Consider the following 20,088-nt stretch of genomic DNA (forward strand, 5'->3'; position numbering starts at 1 on the left):
CATCTGCTTTAATCTGCTGAGCACTGTGTAAGTTCGTGGATGTCAAACAATGGGAGCAATTAAAGTCTGACTAAGTCCATGTCCATCACCCAACTGATTTGATAGGTTCTCTAACCAATTCAATTGATTCTGACTATTGGCTTACTAACCGATGCAATTGGTTTCAACAATAGGCTCTCTAACCAATCTGATCAGCAGTGACAATAATCTTTCCATCCAACCGATCCATTTTGATAAGCTTTTTAAACAACCCGATCAGTTTTGATAGGCTCCCTAACCAATGTCATTGGATTTGACAATGGGCTCCCTAACCAATCATGTTGATTCTGACAATAGGCTCAGTAACCAATCATATTGATTCTGACAATAGGCTCAGTAACCAATCATATTGGTCCTGACAGTAGGCTCACTAACCAGCCTGATTGGTTTTGACAGGCTCAGTGCTGCATCCATACGATATGATTGGGTGAAATTGATTAATCTCTAATCCTTTGAGATAAAAAACTAATTATTTTAAAATGTTGACCGACTGACACAAGTGCTGTGGCTCAGTTCATAGCACCCTCGCCTTTGAATCTGAGGGTTGTGGGTTCATGTCCCACTCCCGGAAAACCAAGAACTGTGATTGTACTCGAAAGAGTTGCAATCTGTGACTGTTGATAACTCGAAAACTCGAAAGAGTTTAAATAGTGATGTGCAGCTTTATGAGTGGCAATTGAGACTGAGATCAGAACGTAATTTAGGGGGATTGGATAAGCGTTTAAAAAAAAATAGAAAAGGGAGAAAGACAGATAAATGAGGTGAGAGCAGGCAGCTTCACTAAAATAGCTAAGTCTAATACAGGCACAGTGAGTAAAGTGATGTCTTTCTATACTGTAATATTTATGATTCTATCATACATGACAACTCTTCAACCATTCACATTTAGTATTTCAGCCTGCTCTGTAATAAATATATTGCTTCATTGTCTTTCCTTTGTCTGTATAGATACACCAGAGGTTTCGTTTATGACACTTCCTAAGAAAAACAAATCAATATATATAAGAATCACAACCTATTATTTGCATGATATGATTCATTGTCAAAGTCATGAAAAGCTTTGAGTTGCACAAGAGGTCTCATTTTCTATAATTATTTCTGAAAACACTGAAATAGGTTTCGGTGTTTATAAGTCTTACCGAACATTGTCATTTACAGACTGACATGAAATGCCTACATTTAAATACACCCATTTGGTAAAACTTGCAAGGCAATTATCACATCCAATCTCAAGTATCTGATATCTGAAGCAGCAATTTGGGGCCAATGGAATGAAGCCAGCTTACTGGCTTGTGTGGCATAAAAGATGCCAGCCTTAGCTCAATGGTAGCACTCTTGCCTCAGGCTGTGAATTCAAGGCCCGCCCCAGAAACAGGAGTACATAATCTATGTTGACGCTCCATGCAGTGCTGAAGGAATGCTGTTGGAGGTGTTGTCCTTTGGGTGCAATGTCAAAATTAGGTCCAATCTGCCCTCTTAGGCGCATTTAAAAAAGTTCCATGGTGCTATTTTTTAGGATCATAGGACCAGGAGTATACCATTTAGCCCTTTTGAGTCCATTCCACTGTTCAATGAGATCATGGCTGATCAGTGACCTAACTCTCAAAAAGAATAGGGGCGGCCAATGTTCAGACCTTGACCAACATCACTAAAACAGACTATCTTGGTGCTGTTTGTGAGACCTTGTTGTGCTTTTAACTGGTTGCTGCAATTCCAGCATTATAACAGTAACCGTACTTCAAAAGGGCTTCCTTGGTTGTAAAATAATTTGGGACATCATGAAGTCACAACGTGCTGTAAGGTGAAGAACAGTATGGAACCAAAATGATGGCACTTTAACTTTGCAGTTTCAGGTTTTAGGATGGTAATCCTCCACTCACCTACCCATACCAAGCTCTCCACTTGCTTTTTTCCTTGCTGTTGTTCTCGTTGAAGGGCGGAAGCAGAGTTGATAAATTCATTGACTATTCGCAAAACTCACCAGAAAATGCTTGAACTATCAGCTACACCTCTATACCACAATGTCCTGGCTCTACTGTACTTTTCGGAAATGGTACTGTGCCTGCAGCTGCTGTAATCTGGCTCGAAGATCTAGCAAGACAGCTGCCCTAAAAAATTACTGATATCAGATGAGGCTCGGTTATTAGCGGTCTTGCCTCTATTCAGAAGGTGGGGGGTTCAAGTTACACACTAGAGACTTGAACACAAAATGTAGGTTGATGTTACAGTACACTACTGAGCAAGTGCTGCACTGTCAGAGGTGCCATGTTTTGGGTGAAATATTAGACCACGGTCCTGTCTGTCGTCACCAGTGGGCATATAAGATCCTATGGTACTATTTGTAGAGAAGCAGAGGAGTTCTCACTAATGTCCTGGCCAATATTTATCATGGGGAGAATGTTCCCCATCGGGGGGGTTGTGCGGGGGCGGGAGCGGGCGTGAACCCAATCGGCGCCCCCGATTGGGTCTGCGCCGCCATTTTATATGGGTGGGCCAATTAAGGCCCATCCAGCGTGACGTGCACCCAGAAGGGCTGTGCGCTCCCTGTGCGGGCAGCGGGGGTGAGGGGGGAGGTTCCCTGAGTCAGGGCCAGCGTTCTTTTGCATTAATTGATATTTAAATGGCCTTTATAGGCCTTTGACAGTTCAGCGGGCGCACAGCCAACTCGGGTCCGCGCAGGCCGAACTGAAAGCCCGAACGACGCACCGTGATGTCGGGACACACGCCCGACGTCACCGTATGTCATTTTACACGTGTGTGTGTGGGGCCCGCACCTACATGCTAACAGGAAAATTCTGCCCCATATAATCAATATCACTGAAACAGATTATCTGGGTGTTATTGCATTGTTGTTTGTGGGGCCATACTGTGTAAAAATTGGCTGCTGAGTTTCCTGCATTACATCAGTGGTTACATTCCAAAAGTAGTCATTTGGATTTACAGAACTTGTGTATTGCTGAAAAAAAAGTTTTTTTTGTTGAAGCTTTTTGTCTTGCACTCACCAGGACAATTTGCAAGAATATCAAATGTAAAGGGAGCAACAATTTACACTGTATGAGGAGAGAGTGCTAATTGGTTGGCAAGTAGACTCTTATTGGTAGTGGTGTTGGCATGGAGAATGCACCAGTTGATGGTAACTGACAGTTAACTACCAAGCATTGGTTGAAATTTGAACCAGGCAGCTTGACTCTGATTGGCCAAGGCATTGCCCTGCAGAATAAACCAGCAAATGGTTGTCACTTATTTTGTTCAGCTGAAACAGGCACATTGTGTGTACATGTTCTTTCTGTCTGCAAAGAACAGGGCCCTGTGTATTGATATATGTAGCTTCCATTACACACAAATGTGCTGCACTGCAAGCCTGACTGACAATCTTAAATTGACTGTCAATGTAATCCTTAGCACACTGAGGATTATTTAGCAAATGTTACCCAATTGCAGAATCACATCTAATGTTGGATTTTGTGTTTTGAGTTTTGCAAGCATGGGCTGTTTGGGTACGGTCTGTACCTTGCCCATTGCGAACAGTGAAAAGGATGTGCTGTTTGATATGATCCACCAGTCTTTGGGACATATGGCCTACATACCTAGCATCACACCTCCACTGAAATTCATATACCACATTACTCATTTGTGTGATAGGCAGAACGTCTTTTTGGCTTGACGGCAGCAACCTGTTAGTGGTGAATAACACTCATGTTGGTACTGCCTTGTAGCAGCATGAAACAGCTAGCTTCACCTGTTACTCAAATGTTTGAGACATCTTGCTCTTCCAGGGTAATCTGAGGTAGACTGGGCACTTTTCGGGACCAAAAGTGGCGGCCTTCGGCCGTTCATCAGTTTGCATGATAAACAGCATGAAATGATCTGATCAGGGTAGCCATTATTGCATTATGATCTGACCGCCTTTTGAGACGCATGGCCTACATACCTAGCATCACACTGGCACTGGCAAGGCACCCAAACAACCCCTGCTTACAAAACTCCAAACTAAGTATCCAACATGAGATGTGATTCTGCGACTTGGCCAACATTTGCTGAACAATCTTTAGTGTGTTAGTGGTTGAAGTGGATTGTTAGAAAAAACTGTGAAAATATGTGGTCCTCGCACATATTTGGTCAGGATTTTTGGTAGTGGAAAGGCTAGGTTTGTGCGTGTAGATCATGTTTTACCTTCAGAGGTTCATGAAGTAGGGGGACGTTGGGAAGAATCAAATGAGCCTGATGAATTGGATAGTTGGGATTTGAGTAGACTACCAATAATAATTACTCCAACACAAGTTGTGCATGGAAGCAGTTCAGATCCAAGTCAGAGTCAGGCAGGCATTTCTGATGAAGTGGATAATTCAACTGAAAGTCAAGGGAAAACTTCACCTCAGACTCAGGCCATGATGGGCCAAGGGTCTTCCCCAAGTTCTGAAAGTTTGGGTTAAGAAAGGAAGTATCCTCTTAGGAATAGGAAACCAGTGGTGAAGTTGGATTTGTAAATAAATGAAAAACAAGAAATTTGTATAAGTTGCATGGAATTTGAACATTATGTAACTTCTTTATGAAGGGGGAGGTGTGTAATAGTATTCTCTTGTGTCTATTTGTGTATGTGTGTATATAAACCAAAACTGGAATAAACCAGTTCAGTTGGGTGCTGGAACTCTATGTGCATGCACCAGTGTTTTTGTCCTGCCAAGGTATCGCAAGTACACAATACAATGACATAATAAATAAATGCTGCATCTATTGATTATTTCTCTACTTGAACTTTACTGCTACAATGAACTTTGTGTAGCTAACACTTTATTTTGGAACAAACCATACCACAAGGTGTCCTGGAGACAATCAATCGAGCTCATAACGTGGTTCATTTATGCTTGCTAGAAGTGACATACAATTATATGCAGGGACCCACTCTCCGTAAACAGAAGGAATTTGTTCAAGCCTTGCAATTTTTTTTTAATTAAACGGGAGCTTGGGGAGCCTATAATTGCTTTCTCCATGGCAGTGTCTCAGCCAATCGGTGTCAACACCAGCCAATTAGAGTTGACGCCGATCAATCAGCACCCTTTTCTCCTGTAGTATAGATTGTCATGATCATTTGGAATTTGCCATTCTTGTGTTTGTCCTGATGAGTGCAAGGCAAAATGCTTTGGCAACAGGTCTCCCCTTTCAGCAATACTGAAATATGCTTTTAGAAAAAAAATATTTCTCTCATTCTCTAAGTGAATGGCCTAACCTTGGTTGCTCTGATACTGACAGAAACTGAAGAATAAAATGTGACTTATCGTAGCAACCAATTAGCAAGTAAGATTGGGTTACACCCTGTAAAATTTAAATGCCCTTTGAATTACTCAGATCCACCAACCCTTCGTGAAATTATTCCCTTTTAATGCTTATGGTTTTTTTGGCAATTTTCTTCCAGTATGTGTGTTGCGGGGGTGGGGTGGGGTGGGGGTGGGGGGGGGGGGGGGGGGGGGGGTGGGAATCACAATTAATTTTCTATTAACTTTTTTTTCATTGAACAAGACATCAAAATCTGTCTTCAGTTGACAGTGCCAGTGGTTTAGTAACAGGCATGAACTTTAAACTTAGTTTTCAATTAAATATTACATCCCACAGATTCAGATAGTAAAGGTCTGAAGTTCATCATCCCTTCTATGTTTCTATCATGTTTGTCCCACACATCATTTGAAGCATCCCCTTAAGTGTTCCTATATCTGATTTGTGCCACAGCATATTCCCAAGTTGGTATTGTTGGGCGGGGGATGCTGCATACTGGCATTAAGGATAAGGTCCTACAGTTCGACATGTAGAAAGCAGACTAAATTGCCAGACTGAAGCAGTTAATAGAGAGTTAAAAGATTCCTGAATCTTTATGTACTTTATGTACAGGCTGTGCAGTTGTCTATCTCTTTCTATGTCCATAGAAATCATTGAATGCTGCTTGCAGCAATTATGTGTTGTTGATTATAAAAAAAAAACACACAGGTGTACTTTGCTATTTTATGAATATATGCAAACTACATTGAAGAAAAGGCCAGCTGGCCCATTAAGCGTGCAGGTTTTGTAGCATCACATTCATGTCACTGGTCTAGGCATCGAGAGACCTGGATCAATAATCTGGAGATATGAGTTCAAATCTCACCATGGCAGCTCAGGAATTTAAATTTGATTTATTAAATAAATCTGGAATTAAAAGTCATGGTGACCATGAAACTGAAGGATTTGAGAAGGAAGAATAATTAAAGGGAGGGAATTCAATGTCAAATGAGTTACAGAAAACATATAACACTGGATTAAGAAAGAAAAGAGACAGAGGAGAATCTCTAAAAACAATACACGCCCTGAAGTGATGATGGTCCGCCTATTTATAACATTTATAATAGCAAATTTTCAGAGCAAGCAAGGTTGATTGACAGTTACTTACGCTTAGCAGATCATTAAAAGGATACTAGTGCATGTAATTGCTAGCCTAATATATCTGTGGCAGATTAATTTTGTTTCTACTGTGCAAATATAGGAAGCTCAGGCCCTGTAACGATATCATGAAGCATGTTGTCTGTGCCGTGCAGCTCACAACCTGATGCGCTGCCTTCCCTGGTGTCAAGAGAAGTCTGCGTATAGTGCCACATGGAGTACAGGCTCATGAAGTCGTGCTACATGAATGAATTTCTCCCCTCTACAACTCCAGTTTTATATAACAATTTCCTGCCCTTATAAAAAATATTTCTTATTTTCCTTTACTTCCCAAATAATTAGTCGCCTCTCTTTAACGATGCATTTATATTCTGCAAGTTTAGCAGCGCTACAGCGCTGAAGCTGCTTTGAACTAATTCTAAGCATGGAGTGTAAATTGGGCGCTGAAGTCCGAACTGACGCCAAAGCAAAATCGAGTGAGACTTATTCCTCCAAGCACTTTCACTCTACCTTGTTCTGACATCAAGTCAGGGTATGACTCAGGCTTTAGGCCATATTTGCCCTATAACTGCACCATGAGCGAGAAGTGAAACTGCTTTGCACTGTGTGTTACAGTGTCAATGTGGCCTGCAACACCTCAAATGATTCTCCATCAATAGCTTTTTGGGCCAGGACTTTACACATACTTGTGTTAGGAAATAGAGGCAGTTTAACTAAGATATTGGGCGTTTTAGGAATAAGATACATCTTTAAGTTTTAAGTTTAATTTATATTTTTTTCTCTTTGTGAGTTTTAGTTTCACTTTAAAAGGTCAAACCTAGGATCTAGTTTCATTTTTGAGGGAGATGGCAGGACTAAAGCTGTTTGTATTTCCTGCATTTCCAATGAGTTTCATAACTCCTGAAAAGAAGTTAAAGCAAACACAGGAGTAGAAAAAAACTGTGCTGTTTCCTAGCAACAGGGGTTCAGAGAGGCAGGACACACACACACACACAGACACACACACAGATAAAACTAGAAGAAGCAGTTTTGAGTTCAGTTGGAGGCAGTTGCCAGAAGAAGCAGCCTATAAGGGACAGATAGCCAGTCCCAAACCGAAGTTCAGTTGAAGCCAGGAGCCGAGAGAAGCTGGACACTGGGAGATGGAACTGCAGAGTGAGAGCAGATTTCCCAAAAGAACTGAAAGGTCCCAAGGCCAAGGAGTGAGACGGGAACAGGAAAATGTCCCAAGCAGACCTTCTGGTCAAAGGAAGGAAAGTAACCTGGAAAAAGGCCCTGTTAAGTGAAGTTAAGTGTGAGGAGTAGAGGAAGGCTTCAAGCTTAGAGAGATATGTAGGCAAATTTCAGAGAAATGTAAAAATAATAGGGTAGTAATACTGAGGGATATCAACTTCCCCAGCATTAACTGGGTTAGTCATAGTGTGATGGGTTTAGAGGGAGCGGAATTCTTAAAGTGCATCCAGGAGAGCTTTTTAAGCCAGTACGTAGAAGGCCCTACAAGAGAGGGGGCGGCCCTGGGACTTAATTTTAGGGAATGAAGCCGGGCAAGTGGTATGAAGCTGGGCAAGTGATAGAGGTATTAGTGGGGGAACATTTTGCAGATAATGATCGTAAGTCTGCTAGATTCAAGGTTGTTATGGAAAAGGACAAGGATGGGCCAGAAATCCAAGTTCTAAATTGGAGGAAGGCCGATTTTAATAAGATCAGATATGATTTGGCCAGAGTGGACTGGGAGCAGCTACTTATAGGTAAATCTGCATCAGAGCAGTGGGACTCACTCAAGAAGGAAATAGGGAGAGTACAGGGCCAACATATTCCAGTAAAGATAAAGGGTGGGACCAACAAATCCAGGGAACCCTGGATATTGAGGGATATAAAGGATTGGATAAAGAGAAAAAGGGAGGCTTATGACAGATACCAGGGGCTCAAAACAGCGGAAGCCCTAGAGGAGTATAGAATGTGTAGCGGGGATCTTAAAAAGGAAACTAGGATAGCAAAAAGGGGGCATGAAAAAACATTGGCAGGTAAAATAAAGGAAAATCCAAAGTTATTTTACCAGTACATTGTGAGTAAGAAGATAACTAGGGAAAGAGTAGGGCCCATTAAGGACCACAGTGGTAATTTGCGTGTGGAGCCGAAAGATGTAGATAGGTTCTAAATGAATACTTTGGGCAGAATTTTCTGCCTGTTGGGCGGGCGGGCCCGACCCAATCTCTGGCGGGCGGGGAGCCGATCCCCGCCCGAGAAGCAGGACCCGCCGCCATTTTAAGTGGGCGGGCCAATTAAAGCCCGCCCGGCGTGATGTCCGGGGGAAGCGCTATGCGCTTCCTGTGCGGGCCGGGGGGATTCCCCAAAAGCGAGAGTATGCTCTTTCGCGCATGCACACGACAGAGCGCACATCTCCCTGAGGCTAAGTGCTGTCTCATGGAGATCGCTTACACTTTTAAAAAGATTAAAAATAGAAATTTTTTAAAAATCCTTAACATGTCCCCCTCATGTGACAATGTCACATGAGATGGGGCATGTTCATATATTACAGTAAAACTTTATTAAACTGTTTAAATCCCTACATGAAACCTCATCCCGCCGGTGGATGAGGTTTCATGTTTTATCTATTAGCCGCTGGAGCTCCTGGCCTGACCGCCAACCTTAAGGTTGGACGGGCAGGTCCTTTAATTGTTTAAATGATCCTGTCAATGGCCTCAATTGGCCATTGACAGGTTGGCCAGCGCGCAGCTGATTTTGTTGTGCCCCCGCCTTCCTGAAAATTTAAATGGGGCGGGATGACGTCGGGGGTTCCGCCTCCTGCTCGCCGATGGCAAAATTCTGCCCTTTGTGTTGGTGTTCACAAGTGAGAGGGATGACATGGGTATGGAAATCAGGCAGAAGGACTGTGGTATACTTAAAGAAATTAGCATAGAAAGGAAGGAGATTCTAAGTGGTCTGGCAGGCTTAAAAGCAGATAAATCTCCAGGCCCTAATGAAATGTATCCCAGGCTGTTGAGTGAGGCAAGGGAGGAGATAGCAGGGGTGCTGGCAATAATTTTGAATACCTCTCTAGCCACAGAAGAGGTGCCAGGGGACTGGAGGACAACCAATGTGGTTCCGTTATTCAAGAAGGGAGGAAGAGATAAACCAGGGAACTACAAGCCTGTCAGTCTAACCTTAGTGGTGGGGAAACTATTGGAAGCAATTCTGAGGGACAGAATTAATCTACACTTGGAGAGGCAGGAATTAATCAAGGAAAGTCAGCATGGTTTTGTTAAGGGGAGGTCATGTCTAATTTGATTGAATTTTTTGAAGAGGTGACCAGGTGTGTAGATGAAGGCAATGCATTTGACGTAGTCTACTTAGACTTCAGCAAGGCTTTTGATAAGGTCCAGCATGAGAGACTGATAACGAAGGAAAGAGCCCATGGGATCCAAGGCAATTTGGCAAATTGGATCCAGAATTGGCTGAGTGGCAGGAAGCAGAGGGTGATGGTCGAAGGGTGTTTTTGTGACTGGATGCCTATGTCCAGTGGTGTTCCACAGGGATCGGTGTTGGGTCCCTTGCTGTTTGTGGTATACATAAACGTTTTAGGCTTGAATGTAGTAGGGTTGATCAGTAAGTTCATGGATGACACAAAAATTGGTCGGTTGGTAAATAGTGAGGAGAATAACCTTAGATTACAGGAGGAGATAGATGGGCTGGTCAGATGGGCTTAAATGGAATTTAATCCAGATAAGTGTGAGGTGATGCACTTGGGCAGGACAAAAAAGGCACGGGAATACACGATGTATGGTTGGACCCTGGGAAGTAACGAGGATCAGAGGGACCTTGGTGTGCATGTCCACCGGCCCCTTAAGGTAGCGGGACAGGTAGATAAGGTGGTTAAGGAGGCATATGGGATACTTGCCTTTATTAGCTGAGGCATAGAATATAAGAGCAGGGAAGTTATTCTGGAACTATATAAAACACTGGTTAGGCCACAGCTAGAGTATTGCGTGCAGTTCTGGAATCCGCATTATAGGAAGGATGTGATTGCACTAGAGAGAGTGCAGAGGAGATTTACCAGGATGCTTCCTGGGCTGGAGAGTTTTAGTTATGAGGAGAGATTGGATAGACTGGGGTTATTTTTTCTGGAGCAGAGGAGATTGAGGGGGGACATGATTGAGGTGTATAAAATTATGAGGGGCATAGATAGGGTAGACAGTAAGGAACTTTTCCCCTTGGTGGAGGGGTCAATAACCAGGGGACATAGATTTAAGGTAAGGGGCAGGAGGTTTAGAGGGAATGTGAGGAAGAATTTTTTCACCCGGAGGGTGGTGGGAATCTGGAACTCACTGCCTGAAAGGGTGGCAGAGGCAGAAACCCTCAAAACATTTAAGAAGTATTTGCATGTGCACTTGCGATGCCATGGCATACAAGGCTGTGGAAAATGGGATTAGAATAGTTAGGTACTTATTTGACCGGCGCAGACTCGATGGGCCGAAGGGCCTTTTTCTGTGCTGTAGACCTCTATGACTCTATGACTATGTATAGTTGTGGGTGAAGGAGTATTGTAATATAGTTCGTCTGTTCTTGTTAAATAAATGTTTTATTCTTTTATTAAAAGTTTATTCGCTGACTCCGATGGCTCTGTTTAGTAGCCACTCTCCATGTACCTAAACAAAAATTAAAAGTTAGGATATACCCAGCTGGGTTCCACCCTAGGATTAGGCTTGCCCAGTATTAACATCAGCTGGGATGATAACACTTGCAACAATTTATGTAACTTGCTTTTCACCCTGCAATCACATTTAACTGGCTTAGTGCTAATGAAGGCTAAGATTATGTCTTCTGATTCAGGACTGCCCTACCAGAGAGAAGAATCATTTCTTTTCGACCTTCGTCAGTTCCCCTTCATTGTTTTAATGACCTCAATCAGGTCAGTCTTTAACCTCCTCATCTCCCGGGGAATATAACTCAAGCCCACCATGCCTAAAGTTTGTACAAGCAGTTCTAAAATAGCTGGCTCAATATTCGGAATCTGAACTGCTTTTGGGAATTGCTTGCTTCATGACCAACTGATTATTTGTTGGGCAAGCGTGTCACAGAATGAGCTGTTCTCTTATTTAGAAAAAATCTCATCATAGAACACCTCATTTTTCCAAACCTGATGCTGTATAAATAAAATTAAGGCATGCTGAAAAATAAATCAGGGTATAAATTGCTTGGAGCGTAGGATAAACCTGATAGTGAATCTTCAGCAACGACCCCGTCGGTTTCTTAACCTGCAGGTTCTCTTTCTAAATTAATAATGAGTTTCTTCACCCAGAAGCAGAGGATTTACTGAGATTGATTTTTTTTTTCTCTTCTTGTCCCAGTCATTTGGTAATTTTATTTTTTTTCAATTCTTTGTCTTTGAAGGAGCTGGTGGATGGTCCCCAGTGGATTCGAACAAATACCAATGGTTACAGATAGACCTCGGTGAGAGAACAGAAATCACTGCCATAGCAACCCAAGGCCGATATGGGAGCTCGGACTGGGTGACAAGTTATGTGCTGATGTTCAGTGACACCGAGAGGAACTGGAAGCAGTATCGTCAAGAAGACAACACTTGGGTAGGCAATTTACATGCAATTATTACAAGTCAGTGTAAATGTGAAAAATGATGGTAGGTTGGGAATTATTGTGATGTATGTGATGCTGCAAGAGGCACGTTCGGTCATATCACAACACATCATCTGAATTCTTATGAACATTATTGATCATTTATGTTTTCTGCTGGCTGATAACTGGTGCATGAGGTAGGTCAACCAGTATATGACTGATTTGCGCACACACGTAGATACAAATGAAATGGTCAAAATCATTGAATGTGAAAACCTGAACTGCACATAATGTTGCCTTGTATTTGGTGGGAATGTAAACTTGAAGCAAGACCTTTAGAAATACATCAAAGGCCCTTTTTCTGGGGTTTAAGAGAGGTGCTCAATCACTTTCAGCCTTGGTTGTTCAAGGCATACTTCTCTGCTGACAACTTGCCAAAATATTTCCTGAAGTCATTATATTGTCGCGTGCTGTGACAGCGAGTGTGGAAGTCGAACCTTTGAATATATTTTCTATGAGGGAGAAATTTATATAGGGTTTTTGCTGAAGTGGCATGCTTGCCTTCATTGGCAGGGGTATTGAGTGTAAAAGCTGGGAAGTCATGCTGCAGCTGTATAGAACCTTGGTTAGGCCACACTTGGAATATTGCGTGCAATTCTGGTCACCACATTACCAGAAGGATATGGAGGCATTGGAGAGGGTGCAGAGGAGGTTTACTAGGATGCTGCCTGGTCTGGAGGTTATTAGCTATGAGGAGAGGTTGGAGAAACTCGGATTGTTCTCACTAGAGCGACAGAGATTGAGGGGCGACTTGATAGAAGTTTACAAAATTATGAGTGGCATGGACAGAGTAGATAGTCAGAAGCTTTTTCCCAGGGTGGAAGAGTCAATTACTAGGGGACATAGATACAAAGATTTAAAGTGAGAGGAGAAAACTATAGAGGAGATGTGCGGGGCAAGTTTTTTATGTAGAGGGTAGTGAGTGTCTGGAATTCGCTGCCAGAGGAGGTGGTGGAGGCAGGTACGATAGTGGTGTTTAAGAGGCAGCTTGACAAATACATGAACAGGATGGGAATAGAGGGATATGGACCTGGAAGTGCAAAAGTTTTAGCTGACGGGCAATATGATCGGCACAGGCTTGGAGGGCTGAAGGGCCTGTTCCTGTGCTGTACTTTTCTTTGTTCTTTGTTCTTTGTGAACATATTTAAATTGGGGAGGGACTCGTAAACGAATCCTTTCACAAACAAAACCTTTATCTGTAGAGTCTTGGGGAAGGCATCAAAGCTACAACACTGGAGTGGGAGAGAGCAATAAAGGAAATGTACCCAACACAGCCAAATATTTGGGTATAGGCAGTGTTCTCACTTCACCCCTCATCAAAACTCCCAATCCTACAATTGTCCCCTAATGCCCCCAAGTTCTTCATATGAGTTAGGACCTATAACTCAGATGGTAAAAGAATCACCCATTGTAAAACTAAACTATCTAGATCAGGAGCCTCCTATGTTCAATCCCTTTTGGGCTTGGATAGCTCCTCTTGCTGGGGTAACTGTAGGCTTGCTACAGTTTACATGATTAAGGAGGTGGTAAGTGTTACGAAAAATGCCTTGCATTTATCTAACGTCTTCAACCTAATGAAATGCCCCAGGGTCCTTCACAAGAGAATTATAAGACTAAGTTGGACATGGTACAGGTAAAGAGATATAAGGACAGGCAGCCAGAAGTGTGGTCAAGATGGTCAGGATTTTGAGAATCACCTTAAAGGTTGAGAGAGAGATGGAAAGGTTTAGGGAGGGAATTCTAGGAATCCAACTCCTGACCATTGCAGTGAAGGGTGTGAGTGTGTGTTTGCTTGGTGTCGTCACAGTAATTTCTACCCTCATCATTTTGCTCTTTGCGCTCCCAAAAGCCAGCATTTACCTGTAATAGCTACAAAGAAATGTCCATCACTCTTGACATAAATGTGAAATTACATCAAGGGCCTTGAAAGAAGATGTCAGTGAATTTATTAGATGTGTGTTTGCATTACTGACAGCACCACAATAACTTGTTATCCCATTAACTGCAGTCCTATAAATAAGATGTGTGCACGGAATCTTGGAGTAGTCAAAAAAATATATATATTCTTGAGTATTAGGAGCAGTCTGCTTTAGAATGTATTACCCAATTTGCTTGGTTAGCCCCTTTACTTGTCCAGTGAATGTTGATGGACCTGCACTGCAAGTGAAGGTTGTGCATAACTTTATGTAGCTTAAGTAATACGGGCCTGGTTTAGGTATTGTCTTTTTCTCTCCAAAGTATGTCGGATTGCAGTGTCAGATGCAGTAAACAGACAGCGAGACAGGTATTAAATATCACCATGCACTGTGCTCATGAAATGCTAGATCCAGCAATTGGTTAGATTCCAACACGCATAAAAGACTATCCGACAATCAGGATGATCCGAAAAGGATGAGGTGGATTAATGGATGTTGCCTCCATTCACCTTGGGTACTTGCTACAATTCTAGCCCCGACTGAGGTGGGACTTTCACCTTATGAGAGCCCAAAGTGAAAGGAGCTCACCCGATCTCATATCATGTCCATAGCACTAAAAACGAGTGTTAGAATTTGACACAAACTGACAGCCTTAGTGCAGTAAAGACTGCCTCAGAAAACGGGGGAAAAGAAATACATGTTGGCATGATTAAGGAGAGTTCAAAGCTGGCAGCTTGGGAATAAGAAGCATGGTTGGTTCAGATAGTGAGAGCATTACCCTACATTCAACCTGTGCTGATTCTGTGCTAAGAAGGCTTCACCCTAACACTGGGTGTAGAAGTATTTCATTTCCCAGAACTGACATCTTCCTCCTTGATGAGAATAAAATTGGCCTGCCAGTGACTCTGGAAGTGATCACAGTATATAACTTTCCCTGTGGCTATTGAGTGCATGCTTTTAACATCTTCAGCAGTGAACGCAATTTATAGGCAAAACTGTTTTGTGGTTCCACAGAAAATACTGTGGAATCCTCAAAACATTGGAAAAATCCTGGAATGGCTTACAATTAAAACAAAATTTAACATATTAAGGCATGTTAAAACCATGATCCTTATGTTGTACTGGGCTTGAACTTTTTAAACTAGTTTGACCTATTATGCTGGTTTTAAACTGTTCTACCAGGTTAAACTGTTGGACTGATTTGACCTGACCCACTGATTTGAACTGTGCTACTGATTTAACCTATTCTGCGATTATGGACTGTTCCACTGGGTTTGAACTGTCAGTTTGACTTGTTCTATGAGTTTAACACGATTCATCGGATTTCAGCTGTACTGGATTTGAATTGTCCTATTGAATTGCATTGCATATAAATGAAAACATGAAAAATTAAATAGTATAACTAAGGCAAATTTTTCCTGTTGGCACTCTGAGGGTGCAATGTAACAGTATGTGTATTTAGTAATTGAAGGGAAGTCATTAAATTTAATGATTGGAAAAGCCCTCTTATCGTCCATTGACCTCAGGGCCTGGCTTTCATCCTTGGGAGGTGGGCATTTCTGGCAAGGCCAGCATTTATTGCCTATCCCTAATTTCCCTTGAAGAGGTAGTGTTAAGCCACCTTCTTGAACCACTGCAGTCCATGTGGAATAGGTACACCCATAGTGACTTAACTTTTCTGTAGTGGTTTGATGCAACTGAGTGGCTTGCTCAACCAACTTGGGTAGTTAAGAGTCAACCACATTGCGTAGGTCTGGAGTCAAATACCGGCCAGACTGGGTAGGGATGGCAGATTTCTTCCTCTGAAGGACATTAATGAATCAAATGGGTTTTTACGACAATTCAGTAGTTTCATGATCATTATTAATAAAGCATCTAGCATCCTGGGCTTTATTAATAGGGGCATAGAGTACAAGAGCAGGAAGGTTATGTTGAATTTACATAAGACACTCGTTAGACCTCAGCTGGAATATTGTATATAATTCTGGGCACCACATTATAGAGAGGATGTGAACACATTGGAGAGAGTGCAGGAAGTTTACAAGAATGGTTTTCAGGGATGAGAAACTTCAGCTATGAGGATAGATTGGAGAGGTTGGGACTGTTCCCCTTGGAGAGAAGAAGGCTATGTGTAAATTTATGTAAAATCATGAGGGGGCTGGACAGAGTAGATAGGGAGAAACTGTTTTCGCTTGTAAAAGTATCAAGAACCAGAGGGCACAGATTTAAAGTGATTTGCAAAAGAAGCAAATGTGCTGTGAGAAAAAAACATTTTCACACAGCGAGTGGTTCGGGTCTGAAACGCACTGACTGGAAGTGTGGTAGAGGAAGGTTCAAATAAGGAATTCAAGGGGGCATTAGACGATTATTAATAGAAACAATGTGCAGGGGTATGGGGAAAAAGCAGGGCAATGGCACTAGGTCATAATGCTCATTTGGAGAGCCGGTGCAGATGCGATGGGCCGAATGGCCTCCTTCTGTGCCGTTAAAAATTCTGTGATTCTGTAATAAGACTAGCATTTTATTCCAGGTTTATTTCAGCTGCCATGGTGAGATTTGAGCTCGTGTCTCCAGAGCATTGGTCCAGTCCTCTGGATTACTAGCCCAGTACCACTGCACCCTCAATTTTTTGGTGTTGCCTTGACACGCCAAAGCTTCAGATTGCAAAAGATTGCTAGGTACGCACAACCTGGCGAAACATAGAGATGAGGAAGCTCTTGGGTTTAGTTCCCATTCTGCCCTGGATTGTGTTTTTTGGTAGTAGAGGTGCTTCAATCTCATTGGGCTGGAGTGAAGAAGAAAACCAGCTGGCATTCTTTGCCCTAGTCTAGTCAACACTGGCCAACTTGGCCAAGGCACCTGAGGGTCCATGTGGAACTTATTCTAGCATGAGTTAGAACCTTCTAGGAAAAGAGTGAAAGGCGGTGGTGATGAAATAGATTAAATGGGAAACCTTGTGATACAATAAGCAAAAGAGAATTCTGAATAATCACTTCACATTAATCAATGATATTTCTTCAGTAAGGCCTAAAACTGAATGAGGCAAAGGCCTCTTTGCTGGGCTGCTTTGCCTGCCTCTGTGTCAGCGTTGGCAGATCAATAAAAAATGCAAGTCGGACTTAAAACACTAACGTGCTAACATTCTTGCCTTACACTTGCTCTGCGCTTTTTTTATTCTATCTGGCGTCAGCAATGCAAGGTTGAAAACAAATTGCAGATGGAGCCACTTTGACTGGATCTGTTTATCAATTGCAGTGGTTTGTTGTTTCATTTCACAATAAACTGAGAGATTATCGAATGACAATAATCAGGCACATACGTGTTACTTGAAATTGGGCCCTTGAGAATGAGTAAAATGTATATGTTTGAATTACCTGTTACTTGACAGAGAAGATAACTCATTGAGACCAAGCATTATGAATAAAGGAATGTCTTGCTGCTTTTGTGTTAATTCTTGAAGAGCCCTAGTTCAAGGCAAAATAGATATATACAGGTGGTGACAGTAAAAGCGGGTGGCTATGAAGGAGAGCATTGGAAAATTTCAACTGTGATGTGATTGAAAGTGTGGATTAGGGTTTCGGGAGCAGAGCGGGGAGAGAGGAGTGGAGGCAGGCAATATTTCAGAGGTGAATGTAAGCCATTTTCAAATGGGGAAGGAATCTGAGGCTGGGTTTAGAAATGTGCCACATGTGCTCCAACCTTGAGCTTAGTCTGAAGTGACTTCCAAAGAGAGAGGTCAGAGTTTTCCAGTCCTGTCGATGTGAATGGGGATTTCAATGGCTCGTCCGCCATACCACAAGGAACCCGCTGCGGGGGGTGCTGGAAAATTTCGGCCAGAGTTTCAGTTGAGACTACTGGCATGAAGGTGGTCTGTGGGAGCCAAGGCTGTAGCTGCTGCTGGGTTTTAGTTTGGCCAACAGCAGCTGGAAGTAGTGTTGGTTCACCCAGGTCTTCATGTTGTTTAGGCAGGTGGAAATGGCGGCAAAGGTAATGGGCTCATAGCAACATAGAGCATGTGTATGAAGATAAAGTTCATGCTTCTGGATAATATTGCCAAGCAGTATGCAAAGATAAAAAGGAGGGACCAATAACCAGACTCTGGGCAATACCATGTGAGGAGATTGTGTGAGCACAGGAGGAAACATCATTGAAGCAAAACATATCTATGGCAGAGTTTCTGCATAAGTTAGAAGGACCAACATGTCTTTCAAGCAAGATTAAACGTACCCTAGGGTTGGGAATTAGATCAGTGAAAACATTAGTTATCACTTTGATAGAATCATTGAGCACTGGTGAAGTTTCACAAGCCATAAGCAAGCAAATGTAATGCCTATATATAAAAAGGTAACAAATCTGATCCCAGCAAATAACGTGTATTTATTTGGTATCTATCAAGCACCAAAGTGCTTGAAAACCAATAAAGTACTTTTAATAAAAACAGAAACTGCTATAAATGCTCAGCAGGTCAGACAGCATCTATGGGGAGAAAACAGAGTTAACGGGTCAGATTTTCAAAGCGTTACCTGGATGAATAGGGACCCTATTTTTAAATTTAAATGGGCTGGTTGGACAGGAGGCGAGCTCGATGCCTAATTAGTGGCGTCCGTTGTGATATATCTTTCAGGGGTGTACCTAAAACTGTACACCACCAGACAGCATGTGATGTATATACTCATTTAATGCAGATGAGAGGAGCAGTGTCCTAGAGGCCAGATGTGTTAACTAGCTTCCTAGCTATTGTTGTATATAGTTAAATCTCTTCAACTAAAAGAACCCACCTAATTGAGCTACCAATCCTCTTTGTGTGGTTGGTGTGTTTGTGCAAGGTAGAAAACACAAGAGTGTTGAGCATCTCCAGGAGGTGCCAGCAGCAAAGGCAGTCGGCAGCCATGTTAGGGCCTATAGTTAGAGCAGGCAATTCATCATAAAGCCAGGAACTGAATATTTGAAACCAGTGACAGAGGGAATTGAAAGGACCTGTTTCCACTAGCAGGGAGGTTAATAATGAGGAGGCATCGATTTAAAGTAATTGGTGGGAGGATTAGGGGGAAGTTGAGGAGAATTTCTTTTCACCCAGAGGGTGGTGGGGGTCCAGAACCCAGTTCCTGAAAGAGTAGGAGAGGTAATAACCCTTATCGCATTAATAAAGTCACTTAGGTTAACTATGGGCGAACTGCTGGAAAATCGGATTTGGTTGAAAAAATCTTTTTTTGGGCCGGCGCAGACAGGATGGGCAGAATGGTCTCCTCCCGTCCTGTATATTTGCTATATCTCTATATGCTTGAGAACATGAAAACAGGGAGAGCCCTAAAGATAGAGGACACAGCAAAAGATTTTTCACAAGAATTCTGATTACCTTAATAATTGTGCAAACAAATGACAAATACACTTAACTCGAGGAATGCAGCCTGGTCCAGTCTACAATAAAAAGGGCTGAATACACAGGATGAGATTTGGAAATCGAGTGAAGATGGGTAATTACTTTGAACGTTTGGACAATGGGGCAAAGCAGTCAAGAGAAGCGCAGTTGGAATGCTGAAGCATATGGCACAAATGCTGAATCCCAAGTCTCCAGAGGTCATTCACTTTACAGTGCAGTAGCCAGACCACACATGGAGCACCGTGGTAAGGCTGGTCACTAACAGCTAGAGTTTGTTGCAGCAGGGTATCTAACGACATCTGTCATTAGTTAGGCTTGCCCCCTGAACCCTCAGCTCCAAACATTTTTGCCAGCCGTGTTGCCAGATTTGCAAGTTGATGACGGAGCAGCGTGGACAATAGGGCCTCTGGAACCTGAGTGAGCAGGGTATCTCCTTAACCAATGCAATTTAAGATTTGGGAAATATACATTGAAAGATCTGAGAAGAAGAGCGAATTAAAGAGGCTCAAATCAGGTGCGGAAAAAGAAGTAGCAGGAACAAAAGATTGGATGGAGGAAAAGAGACAGAAAGGTAAAGTAAGAAAAAATAATTAAGATCTGCTGAGTTTTTCCAGCGTTTTCTGATTTTATTTCAGATAAGAATATAAGAAGTAGGATTAAGCCACTCAACCCCTCAAGCCTGCCCCGCCATTCAATAAGATCATGGCTGAA

General features: G+C 42.5%; 1 protein-coding gene across 1 annotated transcript in view; it reads left to right on the forward strand.

Moving 5' to 3' along the window:
- LOC144686837 (contactin-associated protein-like 5) overlaps nucleotides 1–20,088 on the forward strand; it is a 1,126,003-nt gene that overhangs the window by 139,132 nt on the left and 966,783 nt on the right. Inside the window, exon 3 of the mRNA XM_078552607.1 lies at nucleotides 11,839–12,032. Within this exon, the coding sequence (XP_078408733.1) occupies nucleotides 11,839–12,032 (194 nt within the window). The remainder of the gene's footprint in view (nucleotides 1–11,838; nucleotides 12,033–20,088) is intronic.

Source organism: Cetorhinus maximus, chromosome 11 (genome assembly GCF_964194155.1).
Source record: "Cetorhinus maximus chromosome 11, sCetMax3.hap1.1, whole genome shotgun sequence".
Taxonomy (NCBI): Eukaryota; Metazoa; Chordata; class Chondrichthyes; order Lamniformes; family Cetorhinidae; genus Cetorhinus; species Cetorhinus maximus.